General features: G+C 41.0%; 2 protein-coding genes across 3 annotated transcripts in view; one reads left to right on the top strand and one right to left on the bottom strand.

The window, feature by feature from the left end:
- Window positions 1-1,064, bottom strand: part of Casp3 (caspase 3) — a 21,163-nt gene extending 20,099 nt beyond the window's left edge. The window contains exon 1 of one of the 2 annotated variants that reach the window (XM_031339729.1): window positions 950-1,064. The gene's annotated coding sequence lies outside the window, so the exon portion shown is untranslated. The remainder of the gene's footprint in view (window positions 1-949) is intronic. The other variant, XM_031339730.1, reaches the window with a different exon arrangement.
- A 48-nt stretch (window positions 1,065-1,112) lies between these two features.
- Primpol (primase and DNA directed polymerase) overlaps window positions 1,113-14,158 on the top strand; it is a 42,195-nt gene continuing 29,149 nt past the window's right edge. The window contains exons 1-4 of the mRNA XM_031339725.1: window positions 1,113-1,285; window positions 7,166-7,344; window positions 9,872-9,969; window positions 12,630-12,759. Coding sequence (XP_031195585.1) covers window positions 7,168-7,344; window positions 9,872-9,969; window positions 12,630-12,759 — 405 coding nt within the window. The 5' untranslated portion in view covers window positions 1,113-1,285; window positions 7,166-7,167. The remainder of the gene's footprint in view (window positions 1,286-7,165; window positions 7,345-9,871; window positions 9,970-12,629; window positions 12,760-14,158) is intronic.

Genomic DNA, 14,158 nt, shown 5'->3' with positions numbered 1-14,158 from the left:
AAGAGGGGCCGGGTACAAATCTGTCAGACTCGTAGGTCTACAAGGCTCGGTGACTAACGGTGGCGGAAGAAGTTAGGTCCAAGAGCTTTGCCTGAGAAAGACGTTTCCTGGGTGACTCGACGGAGAATGAGGTAAGGACCCTGCTGCTCAGTCGGGCTTCAGAGGAGATCAACTAATAAGTGTGAAGAAGGGACAGTAACTGAGCGTGGCCCAAGAGATGTCAACGCAAGCTCCTACAGTGACTATGACCAACAAAGGAATTAGCTGGAGTATTCAAAGATAGGCTTCGGGTTGAGAAAGAGAGTTAAAGGAGTCATGCTTAAAATTAGCTCTCCGCAAGAACCAAAATCACAGTGCACTGGAGAAAACCAAAGGTGGAGGCCAGATACTCTAGTAATGGAGGGAGGTTGGGTTCCTTAGAGCAGCCTCAAGATCAGCATCAGCCTAGCTTCCAGGCCCCAGGGCAGAACTTCCCCTACCCATCGTCTACTCCCGGGTCCACACCTCGGCCTGCAGCTCCAGGATTCCGCCACCTCCCGCCACTGGGCTTCCAGGCTCATCCCCACACTATGGACTCACCCCCTCCCGTCCCACAAGCTCTGTGCCCGGGGCGATCTCCTGATCCCCGGACTCCACCTTTTGAGCTTCGGCGCGGCCCGTGCGCCACGCTCCAGGGTCTGAGTCCCGCCCCGGGGAACCCAGGTTTAGGGACACGGGTTTGGCCTCCCAGGTTTGGGCTCCCGGCTCGGGATCGCGCTCCCGGAGCTGTTTCCAGCTTCTCTGCCTTCAGTGCTTGCCTGAGCAAGCCTGGAGGCAACACAAAGGATCCTCCGCCCAGATCGCTCGTTTCCCCCTCCTCCTCCTCCAAGGAGCTGCAGACCCGGCAAGAGAGCGCCAGCTCCGGGTGGCAAGGCAGGCCCTTGAAGGCGCGAAAGCAGCAGACACTCACCGTACCGTCCCAAGCTCCTCGCCGCAGGACACTCTGCTTTGATCGCACCAGCACCAACACTGCAACAGCAGCTCACCGTCGGCCCCGCCCACGCCACGCCTCCTCTCGGCCTCCCCCTCCTCCCCTCCCCAACCCCTCACCTCTCAAGCGCGGGTCGCGATTGGTTGTTTCAGCCCCGGTGGAGCCCCGCCGCCGCCGCGCAGGCCCCGCCCACCTAGGGCCGACTCAAGAGCCCCGCCCCCTCCAGCTCCGCCCCCTCGCGGGGGTTTCAAGTTCTGGTTCCCGCCATCTCTGGCTCCACCAGCTGCGGCCTTCAGCCGACTTGCGCCACTCGAGGTAAATTTAGGCCACGCCTGATTCCGGGGTCGCAAAGATGGGCGTTCAGGGAGACGCCTCTGTCAGTCAGAGCTCCGACAGGAGAAACTAGAGCTGAGCCCCGTACTTGGTATCTCTACTTCCTCTCAAATGAACTGAGGCCTCCCTTCACTTCCGTCCAACTCTTGCTCCCTCAGTCAGAAGTCCTGACTACCTTTCTGAAATCTCGGACTGTTTTAGGTCCTATTTCAGACTCTAACTCAGGGAAATGTTTTTTGTTCGTTTGTTTGTTTTGTTTTGTTTGCATAATATACGAAAACATGAGCACAGCACTTGGCATTGAATTTCAGGGGCCCAGAATATTCTAAGGACGAATTTACTCCATAGAGCAGCATCTTGCCTCCCACGCCTTTGCTTGGTTGGATGTAAGGGACTGTAGTATTTGTAGCTACACACAAATGTCTACTGTTCGTTGCGTGTGGTACGATTTTAGGGCCTAAATCTGCAGGAAGATTTAGCCTTCATAAGATAAACTACATATCAATTAAATAATAACTAAATCATTAACGGGTATTCTTGCAAGTAAAATGGTGTGAGGGTCATTCGTCTGGTAGACATTTCTTATTTTTTCCAGTTCCGGCAGAGGCTTTAAAAGGATAAGTGGTTTGCTCTTGTGAAGAGTCGTAGTGGTTAAATGTAGATTCCAGAAACAAATTAATCCATCATTATCCCTCCCAAAGGGAGTGAGGATCAGCCATTTTCTGTTGGGATAAACTTTAGCAATAGGACGCATTCAACCCTAGCAGATGCTTCATGGAGGCTGTAGTTCACAAGGAAGGGTCTAATTGAGAAATCCTGGATCTCCTTGTGCCCTGACCCCTCCCTCCCTGTGCTAAACATTCTTAACAAAAATGATACCTTAGATAAAATATCCTCAGCAGTTTTCTGCCGTTATGCTGACTTCATCTAGAGAAGCTTGTTAGAGCAAAACAGCTGGAGGTGATGTTTTTCCATCTGAGCACTGTAATTTTCACAGCCCGGCCTCAAGAGAGAAAGAATTCATGAAAAGCAGTGTGATGCTTTCCAGGTTGGGGTAGCTGGAATAAGAGGGCTTCTGAAGTGGGCTAGGGGCGGGACATGGTCACTATCATCCACTTGGTGAAAACACTGAGCTGGAAGTAAAATACACAAACGTTTTAGGGCCTAAATCTACAGGAAGATTTAGCCTTCATAAGATAAGCTACATATCAACTAAGTAATAACTAAATCATTAACGGGTATTCTTGCAAGTAAAATGGTGTGAGGGTCATTCGTCTGGTAGAGTTGTGCTGTTTTGGATGGGAGGTCAGGGAGGAGGAAAAGAACCACCTGGAACAGTATATTGTTACATTGTTACAGGCCTTCTTATCCCTTCTAGTGGGTTTTAGGGACATTTAAAATACAACTTCTGTTCATAGGCAGTAATGTAAGTGGTGACAGAAGAAATTCAGTCTTTTATATTTAATTTCTTAAGTTGTTACACATTCTAGAAAGCTTACATAGTTATAAGCTTAGATAGTAATATATTTATAAATGAACTTTAATAGCATACTTTAAGATGACTATTTAAAGATGAATGCTTAAGTCATGGATATTGTATAGAGGGACTATAGAGTACATTTAAAAGATGATGAAGACATGGTTGGGTAGTTAAGAGCTCTTGCTCTTCCAACTCAGGTGGCTCATGCCACTTGTAACTCTAGGTCCAGAGGATCCAAGACCCTTTTCTGGTTTCAAGAACACACACCCACATTCACACAAATACACACAGGTAAGTAAAATGTAACAAGAGTTCATAAATGATATAATATTAAGAAGACGTTAAAGAGCTTGGGAGATGGCTCAGTTGGTAAAATACTAGCTGAATAAACATGAAAACCTGAACTCACATCCCCAGCACCCATTTAAAGCACCAGGTGTTATGGGAAGGTAGAGACAGTGGGATCCCTGGAGCTTGTTGGCCAGTTAGCCTAGCCCAATTGATGAGCTCCAGGGTTTATGAAAGACCCTGTGTTAAGAAATGAGGTGGGGGAGGCAGAGGCAGGCGGGTTTCTGAGTTCAAGGCCAGCCTGGTCTACAGAGCGAGTTCTAGGACTTCTAGGGTTACACAGACACAGAAACCCTGTCTCAAACAAACAAACAAGAACAAACAAAAGCAGAGTTATTGAGGGAAATACCCATCATTTTTTGGCCTGCATGCATACTCATGCACAAAACTGCATGTATAACATGTGCATGTGTGCACACACACATAAACATGTATATATACACAAAATATTGGTATTTTAAAATAAAAGAACATCACAAATAGTGGCACTGTGATATATCCAGTAAACTCAATACTGATGAATTTAATCTCAGGGTGGAGCGAGAAGTTGGAGTGGGGGTTAACTGCTACATGCCTATAATTCCAGCACTTGATAGGCTGAAGCAGGACGATCGTCAGTTTGAGGCCAGCCTGGGCAACCGTAGAAATATCTTATCTCAAAATATTTATTTATTTATTTTATGTGTATGAGTACACCATTGCTCTCTTCAGACACACCAGAAGAGGGCATCCGAACCCATTACAGATGGTTGTGAGCCACCATGTGGTTGCTGGGAATTGAACTCAGGACCTCTGGAAGAGCAGTTGGTGCTCTTAACCATCTCTCTGGCCCTATCTTATCTCAAAATAAAATAAAAAGAAAGAAAGAAGGAAACCAAGAACCTGGCTAAAGAAAACCTCAGGGTTCCTTTACACCTGTATTAGTCAGATTTCTCATTGTGACAGAGTGAGTGCCTGCAGAATAACTTAATAGATGAAGTATCTATTTGGGCTTTAAAGTTCTCAGTCCATTTTGCCTGGGAGGGCAGGATAGAATAGCAGTTTATATCAGGGCAGCCAGAAAACAGTACTTTCTCAAACTAGGGTCCACTACATTACCTATCACTATCTCTCAGTAGTACTACCATAAGATGAATCCATCAAGGGATTCATAAATCCACATGAATTCAGAGTCCACATCACATGAATAGGCGTTCAGAATCCACATGGTCTAATTGCCTTTGTTTGTTTTTTATTGTTGTTGTTTTTTGTTTTTTTGTTTTTTTTTTTTTTTTTTTTTTTTTTTTTTTTTTTTTTTTGAGACGGGGTTTCTCTGTATAGCCCTGGCTGTCCTGGAATTCTCTCTGTAGACCAGGCTGGCCTTGAACTCAGAAATCTGCCTGCCTCTGCCTCCCAAATGCTGGGATTAAAGTTATGTGCCACCACTGCCCAGCCTAATTGCCTTTGAAGGTAACATTACAGTTGACCAACACCTCTTCCCCCAAAAGGTGTGCTTTACAAATGTGGGCATATTGATACCCAGTCAAGTGGACAGTATTGACTATCACAATGTGAGTGAATGGTGACTACAAAGCAGCTGTGTAAGGTCATCCTCTGCCCACCCCCTCCCCCAGTCAAATTGCTCTTGGAACCAGGCCGTTCACAGCCCTTAATAGACAAGTCTAGACGTAAGCTCAGGGAACTTGGTCAGCTTTTCACTTCCATCCTGATTTCCCTTCTCCCACTAATTACGGTAAGATGACTAATCCTCTTTTGTAAGGCCAACACTTCCAACTGTGGGATTGTAGCAAGCATGATTAAATACTGTTTTGTTACAGAAATGGGTGCTAGAGTTCCTTAAGCCTTTGCTTGAAATTAGTACAAGTGTTTTTCTGTGGAACTTGTAAATCATTACCAAAAATAGATGGGGTGAAAAAGCAGCTTTGGCATAAACTTATTTAAAAAGAACAACTGTACTCTTTCCACACCAGGAATTAAAAGTATTTCTAATATGGTGTCATGTTCTCCCAGAGCCTCGGGATGGGGAATTTGATAGTCCCAAACCAGAAGGCCAGATGCTTTCTCTCCATTTTCTTTGCTTTTGTTATTCAGCCCTCCTGCTCAGATAGTCCAAGCCCCAGTTGTTGTCTGATGCTCCAACTGTCATCCATTTCTAGCGGAAAATAATTCTTAGTTATTGTTCTGAGTCTGTGATTCAGATAGGGTAACGTAATGAATCACATAGAAAAATTTCAATTAGTTTTCTTGAAATATAGCAGACTTTCATCTGCATGTGAATCAAGTTAAGGCAAACCTAATATTGAGGGCTCTATATAATTTTTTTTTTTTTTTTGATTTTTTGAGACAGGGTTTCTCTGTGTAGCCCTGGCTGTCCTGGAACTCACTCTTGTAGACCAGGCTGGCCTCGAACTCAGAAATCTACCTGCCTCTGCCTCCCAAGTGCTGGGATTAAAGGCATGTGCCACCACTGCCTGGCTCTTTTTTTTTTTTTTTTAGGCAATTTTGTTTTCCTTTTCAGGGAATATGTTATTTGCTAATGAGATTGTATCAGTTTAAAGATTTCTGCTAAAATTGAAGACAAAGACATTAATATAGGTAAATAATAATTTGCTCCTAAATGCTTTAGTATATTTTGTTATTTCACTTAAAAACTAATGAATCTGTTTTCTGAATGAGTAGATTACAGGGTAGATGACATTGACAAAGAACCACAACTGACCCAGTTTTGTGTACAAAGAGTACAAAAAAATTACTAATTAAAAAAATGATTTTTAAGTGGTCCTTTATTTAAGCTAGGCAGTTCTGTAGTCGGTCCTGAATTCATTCTATTTTAATGATGTGTGATCTGAAATGTCCTAAGTCACCTATGTGATGGGCCCTGGCTGGGATGCCTTCTTCATGCGGCCGGTCAGCCTCTGATATGGATGTATGATGGTCCTCTTTCCCCTTCCTGGGTCTCGGGACAGGACTCCAACACAGTTGGGTCTGCTGCAGAAGCACTTGATCTTACATTTGTCAGTGTGACATTGGCCCAAGCAAGTCTTGGGGTCAGGCCCAGAATCAGTGTGTAGTTAAGCTTAAATGGCATCTCCTATTAGGACAAGGAGCAAAATATAAATTTCATAATAACATGTGAATGAAGCTCTGCTTAGAGCAGGAGTACAGAAACAGAAAGGAAGCCAAGCTTCCGTGATACCTAGACCCGAAGCGTACACTAAGAAATGATAACACGGGAGCAGGGTCCAAGATCAGCTGAGCGATAGGTTGGCTGTGTTAAAAGTCACAGCGATTCTGCAAGCATCTACATGGCCTTTGTGTAATTCATAAGACATTTTCACATGTCTAAGCTTAGGCCCTGCATAAACTGTGGTGATCCCTCTGCAGACTTTACAGCAAGCAGGGAAAAACCAATCATGCAGCAGGACTTCTAAAGTCTGGCCCAGATCACTTTTCCTTGGCCATACTTAAGCACAGCACAGTTTTGAAGAAAGTAGATAAGAATTAACTCAGTCCCAAGTACACAACAATTAAAGACAGGTTTACATTGAGATTCTTTGCAAAATGTCTGGCTTCTTTCACAAAATGGGCACTGTTGACTAAGAGATAGTGCCGAAAATTTAGAGTTTAGTGAGCTTGACTGGGGTAAGCATAATGCCTGTGGGTGGCAGGATTGTCCAGGCCTTAATGTAGAAGTCTCTTAGGCTATTGTAAAGCACAAGTAACATCATTTATAAGAATGGTTCTCGCTGGGCAGTGGTGGCGCACGCCTTTAATCCCAGCACTTGGGAAGCAGAGGCAGGCAGATTTCTGAGTTTGAGGCCAGCCTGGTCTACAGAGTGAGTTCCAGGACAGCCAGGGCTACACAGAGAAACCCTGTCTCGGAAAAACAACAACAAAGACAAAAACAACAAAAACAAAACAAAACAAAAAACGAAAAAAAAAAAAAAGCCAAAAATACCCTCATTTTTGTTTGTTTAGTAGCAATTGATAGGACGGTTTCTGAGGTTGCATTTGTTCTCTCCATACTTGTGAAGCAATGAGGAAATGGGAGTCAAGGCTGAAGCAGATTGAAGAACGGGCATCTCACTATGAGAGGAAGCCACTGTCCTCCGTGTACAGACCAAGGCTGGCCAAGCCAGAAGAACCATCCTCCATTTGGAAGCTATTTCATCGTCAGAGTCAAGCTTTTAATTTTGTTAAAAGCTGTAAAGAGGTAATTGCTTTGTCTTTATTTTTTATTTTAAGTAACACTCAAGGTTAAAAAAAATGCATTTGCTCTCATTTCAGATGAGATATAACAAAGAAAACACAGTAGTAATCTGGATAGCATATGACTTAGAAAAATACCCCTTTGAATTCATTAACTACTACATATATTTTAGTAGTGAAAGATAATGTCATTTCTTTTTTAGTTTTATCTTATGTGTATAAGTGTCTTATCTACATGTATGTATGTGCACCATATGTATGGCGTACCCATGGAGTTTAGAAGAGGGTGTCAGATCCCCTGGAACTGGAGTTACTGATGGTTGTGAGGTACCATGTGGGTGCTAGGAACTGAACCTGGGGCCTCTGCAAAGCAGCCAGTGCTCCTAACCACAAAGCCATCTCTCCGGTCAAAGAATGACATTACTGGTCCCACTTACTTTTAAAAATGTGGAGTATGTGACAACATTGAAGGGAAATCTGCTGGGAGGTAGGATGAGCCTATCCCTAATACATTAAGCAAGTGAGAGGAAGTATTTAAGGTGCCTCAGTCATACTGAGAACATGGAGCTCAAACACAAAATTAAAGTAAATCAGGCAATAGATAATATATTGCCTATTGTTTTCTTGTTGGGAATATAAAGACAAATAAATTAAAAGATAAGATACATATGTAAAATGTAACTTGGGTCAAATGGCTCAATGCGTAAAGGCACTTGCTGCCAAGCCTGATGACCTGAGTTCAATCTCTGAGACCCACTTAGAAAGAGAACCGGCTACCTAAAGTTGTCCTCTGGCTCCCACATGCATGCCCTGGCAAGAGTATCTGCCTCCCCCACACACCTATACATAAATAAATAAATGTAAAAAAAAATTAAATTAAATATAAATTGTGATTCTGGTCATTGCGTCTATGTAGAAGTACAAAGTCCTTCATATTGGAGAGAAAGAACTTCTTTTCTTAGTAAAGATGCTTATTCGGAGTTCAGCGAAAGAGAGAACACTAGAAAAACCTTCTTACTTATTTTGTGTAAACCCAATTCAGGAATCAAAAATTAAAATCCTGATAGAGTCATTTAAACTTGATCTTTTCAAAACCAATCATCAGTGTAAAGTTTATTTGAGAAAGGCTTTTTTCTTTTTATTCTGGGACTTGAACCCAGGTCCTGACATATGCTAGGCAAATGCTCCACCATTGACCCACATCCTCAGCCCCTAAAAGAACTTTCAATAGAGTCTAACAAGAGTCTTTGTATGGTTTCTCATTTATGAAAATGGAAATGGCTCACCAGGTACTTCTAGCTAGATGGATAGAAAACTGTTTGTGTCTGTGCTTATATTAACAGAAGTTCTTTATGCAGCAGCCATGAACAGCCCTGTTCGTTCAGGACTACGGCAACTTCTTTTAAACATTTTATTCCCATGTACATTTTTATAGGAAAAGAGCTTATTAATGTATTTTTGTTCAAATAATTAATAGTAATCTGGAGTTACTTTTGTAAAATGACTCTAATGTCATAAAATAAGAACTGTCTTAGGTTAAATGAGAATAAGGGAATGGGCTTTCTTCTCCTTTAAATGTTACTTTTAATCTGGAAAGTTTCTCTCCTACATATATATTATGTTGCTGATTTAACATAGGGACTGGAGAGATGGTTCAGTGGTTAAGAGCAAAGGCTGCTCTCACAGAGGATTCACATTCAGGCCCTAGTGCCCACCTGGGCAACTCACAGCCATCTGCAACTATAGTTTCATGAGATCCAGTGCCCTCTTTGGACCCCCAAGGGCTCTTTGTATGTATACAGTATGTAGTACATAGACATACATGCAGCCACCCACACATACATATAAAATAAAAATAAATAACTAAAACCTTTTATGTGTGAGTATTTGCATAAAAGTATGACTGTGTACCTCATGCAGTGCCAGAGAAGGACAGAAGGGACTGTTAGACCTCCTGTGACTGGAGGTATAGACAGTTGTGAGCTGCCTGCGGGTGCCAGGCATTGAACCTGAATCCTCTGGAAAGAGCAGCCAGTGCTCTTAGCCATTGAGCCATATATTCAGCCAAAACATAAATAATTATTTTAAAAATATAGATTTTTAGGGGCTGGAGAGATGGCTTGGGGTTAATAGCACTTGTTTCTCTTGCAGAGGACCTACGTTTGATTCCCAAATGATGGCTCACAACCATCCATAACTCCAGTTCCAGGGAACCCAGTACCCTCTTCTGACCTCTCTGGGTACCAGGCACACATGTAGTGTACATACATACATACATACAGACAGACAGACAGACAGACAGATAAAATATTTACATACATGAAATAAAAGGAATAAATCTAAAAGAAAAATTTTAATATATATAGATTTGAGATGGCATGGGTCTGGTGACTATCTTGTTTTTAATAATACAATTGTTCATATTCTAAATTTTGTATATTGAGTAACAAAGTTCTTCATGAATATTTTTTAGTTACAGCTGAACTTAGATTTTCATGTTGTAAATTTTCAAAAATTATTTTAAATTTTAGAATGTTCACGTATTTGCTTTGGAGTGCAAAATGGGAAATGGACAACGTATTTACCTTGTAACATCCTATGCTCAACTTTGGTTTTACTATAAGACCCGGTAAGTAGCAGAGTAGCTCATTAAACTAAACTTGTGTTTCCTTTTTTGTTGAAATTAATCCATGCTGAACTAATATCCACAGTTCATGCTCACATGGTTAGTTACTTGCCATAGGATTACTGTTGTAATGAAACACCATGACCAGTAGAAAGTTGAGAAAGAAAGGATTTATTCGGCTTACACTTCCACATTACTGTTCATCACTGGACGAAGTCAGGACTGGAAGTCAAACATGGCAGGAACCTGAAGGCAGGAGCTGATGCAGAGGCCATGGAGGGGGGCTGCTTACTGGCTTAGTCCTTATAGCTTGCTCAGCCTGCTTTCTTACAGAACTTGGGACCACTATCCCAGGGGTAGCCCTCCCCCATTGACACGAATTAAGAAAATGCCCAGCAGGGCAGTGGTGGCACACACCTTTAATCCCAGCACTTGGGAGGCAGAGACAGGCGGATTTCTGAGTTCGAGGCCAGCCTGGTTTACAGAGTGAGTTCCAGGACAGCCAGGGCTACACAGAGAAACCCTGTCTCAAAAAACCAAAAAAAAAAAAAAAAAAAAAAAAAAAAAAAAAAAAAAAAAAAAAAAGAGCCGAAAATGCCCTACAGGTTTGTCTGCTTACAGCTCAATGTTATGGAGGCATTTTTTCAGTTGAGGTTCCCTCCTTTCAGATGGCTACAGCTATATCAACTTGACATAAAACTAGTCAGCACATTATTCTTTCACTATTAGAATTGAATTCTAAAGCTCCTTTGTGAAAGAGGTGGTTGCAGTCGTCACAGAAGCTACTGATAGACAACTTTATCTTTCTGGGCATCATTGACAGAGGTTCCATATTTGACATCATTTTTATAAGATCTCACTATGTAACTCGAGCCAGCCTGGGACTCAGTGTGTTGCCCAGGTTTGAACTCACAGTGGGAAGCCTGCTTCTCTCACCTGATGCTGACATTAAAGATGTATAACACCATGCCCTGCACATATACTCACTCTTTTAAAGGATCTTTTTATTGCAGTTATTTATTTTGCTTGTGTGTATGTGCATGTGGGTGTATATGTGCATGTGTGTATATGTGCATGTGTGTGTGCGTGTGTGTGTGTGTGTGTGTGCGTGTGTGTGTGTGTGTGTGTGTGTGTGTGTGTGTGTGCATGGGGACACACATGTACCATCGGCATGCAGAGAGAGGTTAGAAGACAGTTTGGGGGAGTTTATTTCTCATCTCCCACCATATGGATCGTGTATTTGTATGTGTGTGCATGTGTGTGTGTGTGTGTGTGTCTGCATATGTGTGTGCATGTGTGTATGTGTGCATGTGTCCGTGTGTGCATGTGTGTGCATGTGTGTATGCATGTGAGTGCCTGCATATGTGTGTGCATGTGTGTATGTGTGCATGTGTCTGTGTGTGCATGTGTGTGCATGTGTGTATGCATGTGAGTGCCCATGAAGGTTCTTAATATTATGTAACAGATGGTGTTTTATTGAAACTAAATGTCACCTTGGACTGTAAATGTAGTCCTGTCAGAATTCACATGCGATACCTACAGGTACTGCCTGCCACAAGAGGGTGTGCTTCATCACTTTTCCTTATAAACACATTTGTTTTATTTTATTTTCATTTATGTATATGTGTGAGTGCTGCATGTGTGCACCCATGAAGGTGTTGAGGAGACCAGAAGAGGATGTCAGATCTCCTGTAGCTGGAGTTACAGGCACCTGACCCAGACGCTGAGAACCAAACTCAGGTCTTCTGGAGGAGCGCTGCACACTAATCAGCCAACCATCTTTCCAACTCCCACTTTTCCTTTTCAAACTCACTACAGAGCTTTTACTTATACAGAGTGTCACCTGAGCTGTGTGTATTTGCATTTTGAGTCAGCTCCTGCTTTTATTTACCTGTCAAAATCATTTCTCTTATGCATGCATAAGTTAGACAATTATTAGAGAGACTTAAGTCAGGAAAAGGACAATTCACACATCTAAAAGGGATGGGTGAAGGTTTCTCAAGATAGGATTTCTTTTTTAAAATATTTAAATGTATCTACATAGTGAAAATACAGAATTTAAAAATTCCCACAGAAGATTCATGCACTCTTAAGTGTGTATGTGTGTGTATGTTCTTAGGATAACAGTTTGAGAAAGAACATTCTTCCTTAAGTAATAATTGTTTTGCAGTGACAGCAAAAACAAAAATGGGGACATTACACAACATCAAGACATTTGTGAATACATAGCACTGTAACATTGACCTTATTTTCCAGTTAAATAATTTTTGAATGCAATTATTAATATCATTTTGTCAGAAACTCTCTAATGAGTTTAAAATATGAGCCACAGACTTACTTTTAGCTCATTGTCTTTATCAGCTTATTAATTCATAGTTATACGTAGATAAAGCACAATGGTCACTGATCTTGAGTATAGGACTAACCAACCCCATGTTTTAAAAGTTTTGAGCTATATGATCTAGTGAAGTGGCTCAGAACAGGTGTTCGCTGTGCAAATCTGATAATCTAGGTTCAGTGCTTAGAACCCATGGTATTGGAAGAGGCAAGCTGTCCTCTGACTGTCACACCTCAGTGCCCTCTCCTCTACCCCTTGCCAATAATAAGTTAAAAACAATGTGCAGTGTAAGGTACAAATCTAACACTTGTACTATTCAATTTAGGAAAACCCTCTTACACTGCTATGAAGTTATTCCTGAGAATGCTGTGTGCAAGCTTTATTTTGATTTAGAGTTTAACAAGTTGGCCAATCCAGGAGCTGATGGGAAGAAGATGGTTGCATTGCTCATACAGGTAAGTTCTTCTCCTACATCCTTCCATTAATCACTGGCTCTCCTGTGTCTCACAGCTTCCAGACTTCTGCTACATTTTCTTGCTATCTTCTTTTTGACAACACTGTTTCTGTGAGTAAATAATGAAACAAAGTAAAAATTCATTTCAATTAAAATATTACTATATCTAGTTTAAACTAGATGAATAAGAATTTTCTGTTTTTGAACTATGTTTTAATTCTCTGACTTCCAGTATAAATATTTACCTGTGACAAAAGTGAGGTAAAGCAAATTTCACTCTTAAAAGTGGACAATGAGATGAAATTCGGGGAAATTTTGACAAAAAGAAGTATCATAATGTTTGAACTGGTGTGAATTTTAGAAATCATATTTATGTTTTCATGGATGAAAAAATTAAGTCTAGAAGAGACCAACACCTACTTGGATCTTACAGATAGAAACTGACCAAACCTAGAATACAAATAGTTACACCTGTTTTCATCTAAGAGAAAAGAGTGTAGGGCTAATATTTATCTTTTTATTTAGCTTTGTCAATAAAAACAAGAATTATATGGACTTAAACATTGCCCTCTGTTTTTTAGAAACTTAAGATTGTTTTGCATGAATTTTATGAAAGTTGTAGTGACCATCTGGCCTCAGAATAGGTTTTAACATTTTTTCATTTGAATGTTAACCATATGATAATGTTATGAAAAGTAATTTTGTAATTTGAAAATATATGTAAGTTCAAATGTTCTTATAAAGGACGTCTGCTGATTTTGTTAGATCTTTGCATATTTGAAAGATATTTGTAAATACATTCTCCTGGCTTTGAAGTGAAATAAATATATGTGAAATCTTCCTTAATTCTCCACACTAAAAATGTTGTACTCTTCTTAAAATAACCACTGAACAGTCAAAAGTAAGTCCGATGCCTTGTTTCACTGTAGTTGGTAATTGTGTGAGTTTCGCTGTTGGCACTGACTGTGGGCTTTTGTGTGCATCTGCTGTCCTGACATGTGAGGCTCTCCTCCACACTTGGACTCTGGGTGCTATAATTACAAGCATAAGCCACTGGCTTAGTTTTTGACTTTGTTTGTCATAACTCATCAGTATTGACTTTTTCTGGTATGTGATGTAGTTCAACAGTCTAAGATAGGATTTCTTACACAGATGGGTTACAAAAAAACTAAGATTCAGAGGTTTTTCATTGCTGCTTAAACATATTGTTACTATTAAAGTGCTACAATGTATTACAGCGTAGAAGTATCCCTAATGTAACAAATAACAGTATACAACACTTCTATAACAGATTTAATAAACACATTGGAAGGTTGTCTAAGTGTTTAAATTTTTCCCTCTTAATTCACTATATCTTATCTATATAAAAATTGAAGAACCAATTTATATCAGGAAAATGT

The sequence above is a fragment of the Mastomys coucha genome, unplaced genomic scaffold, assembly GCF_008632895.1.
Source record: "Mastomys coucha isolate ucsf_1 unplaced genomic scaffold, UCSF_Mcou_1 pScaffold22, whole genome shotgun sequence".
Classification (NCBI taxonomy): Eukaryota; Metazoa; Chordata; class Mammalia; order Rodentia; family Muridae; genus Mastomys; species Mastomys coucha.
The sequence above is the reverse complement of the archived record's forward strand: the minus strand, read 5'-3'. Positions and strand labels throughout refer to the sequence as shown.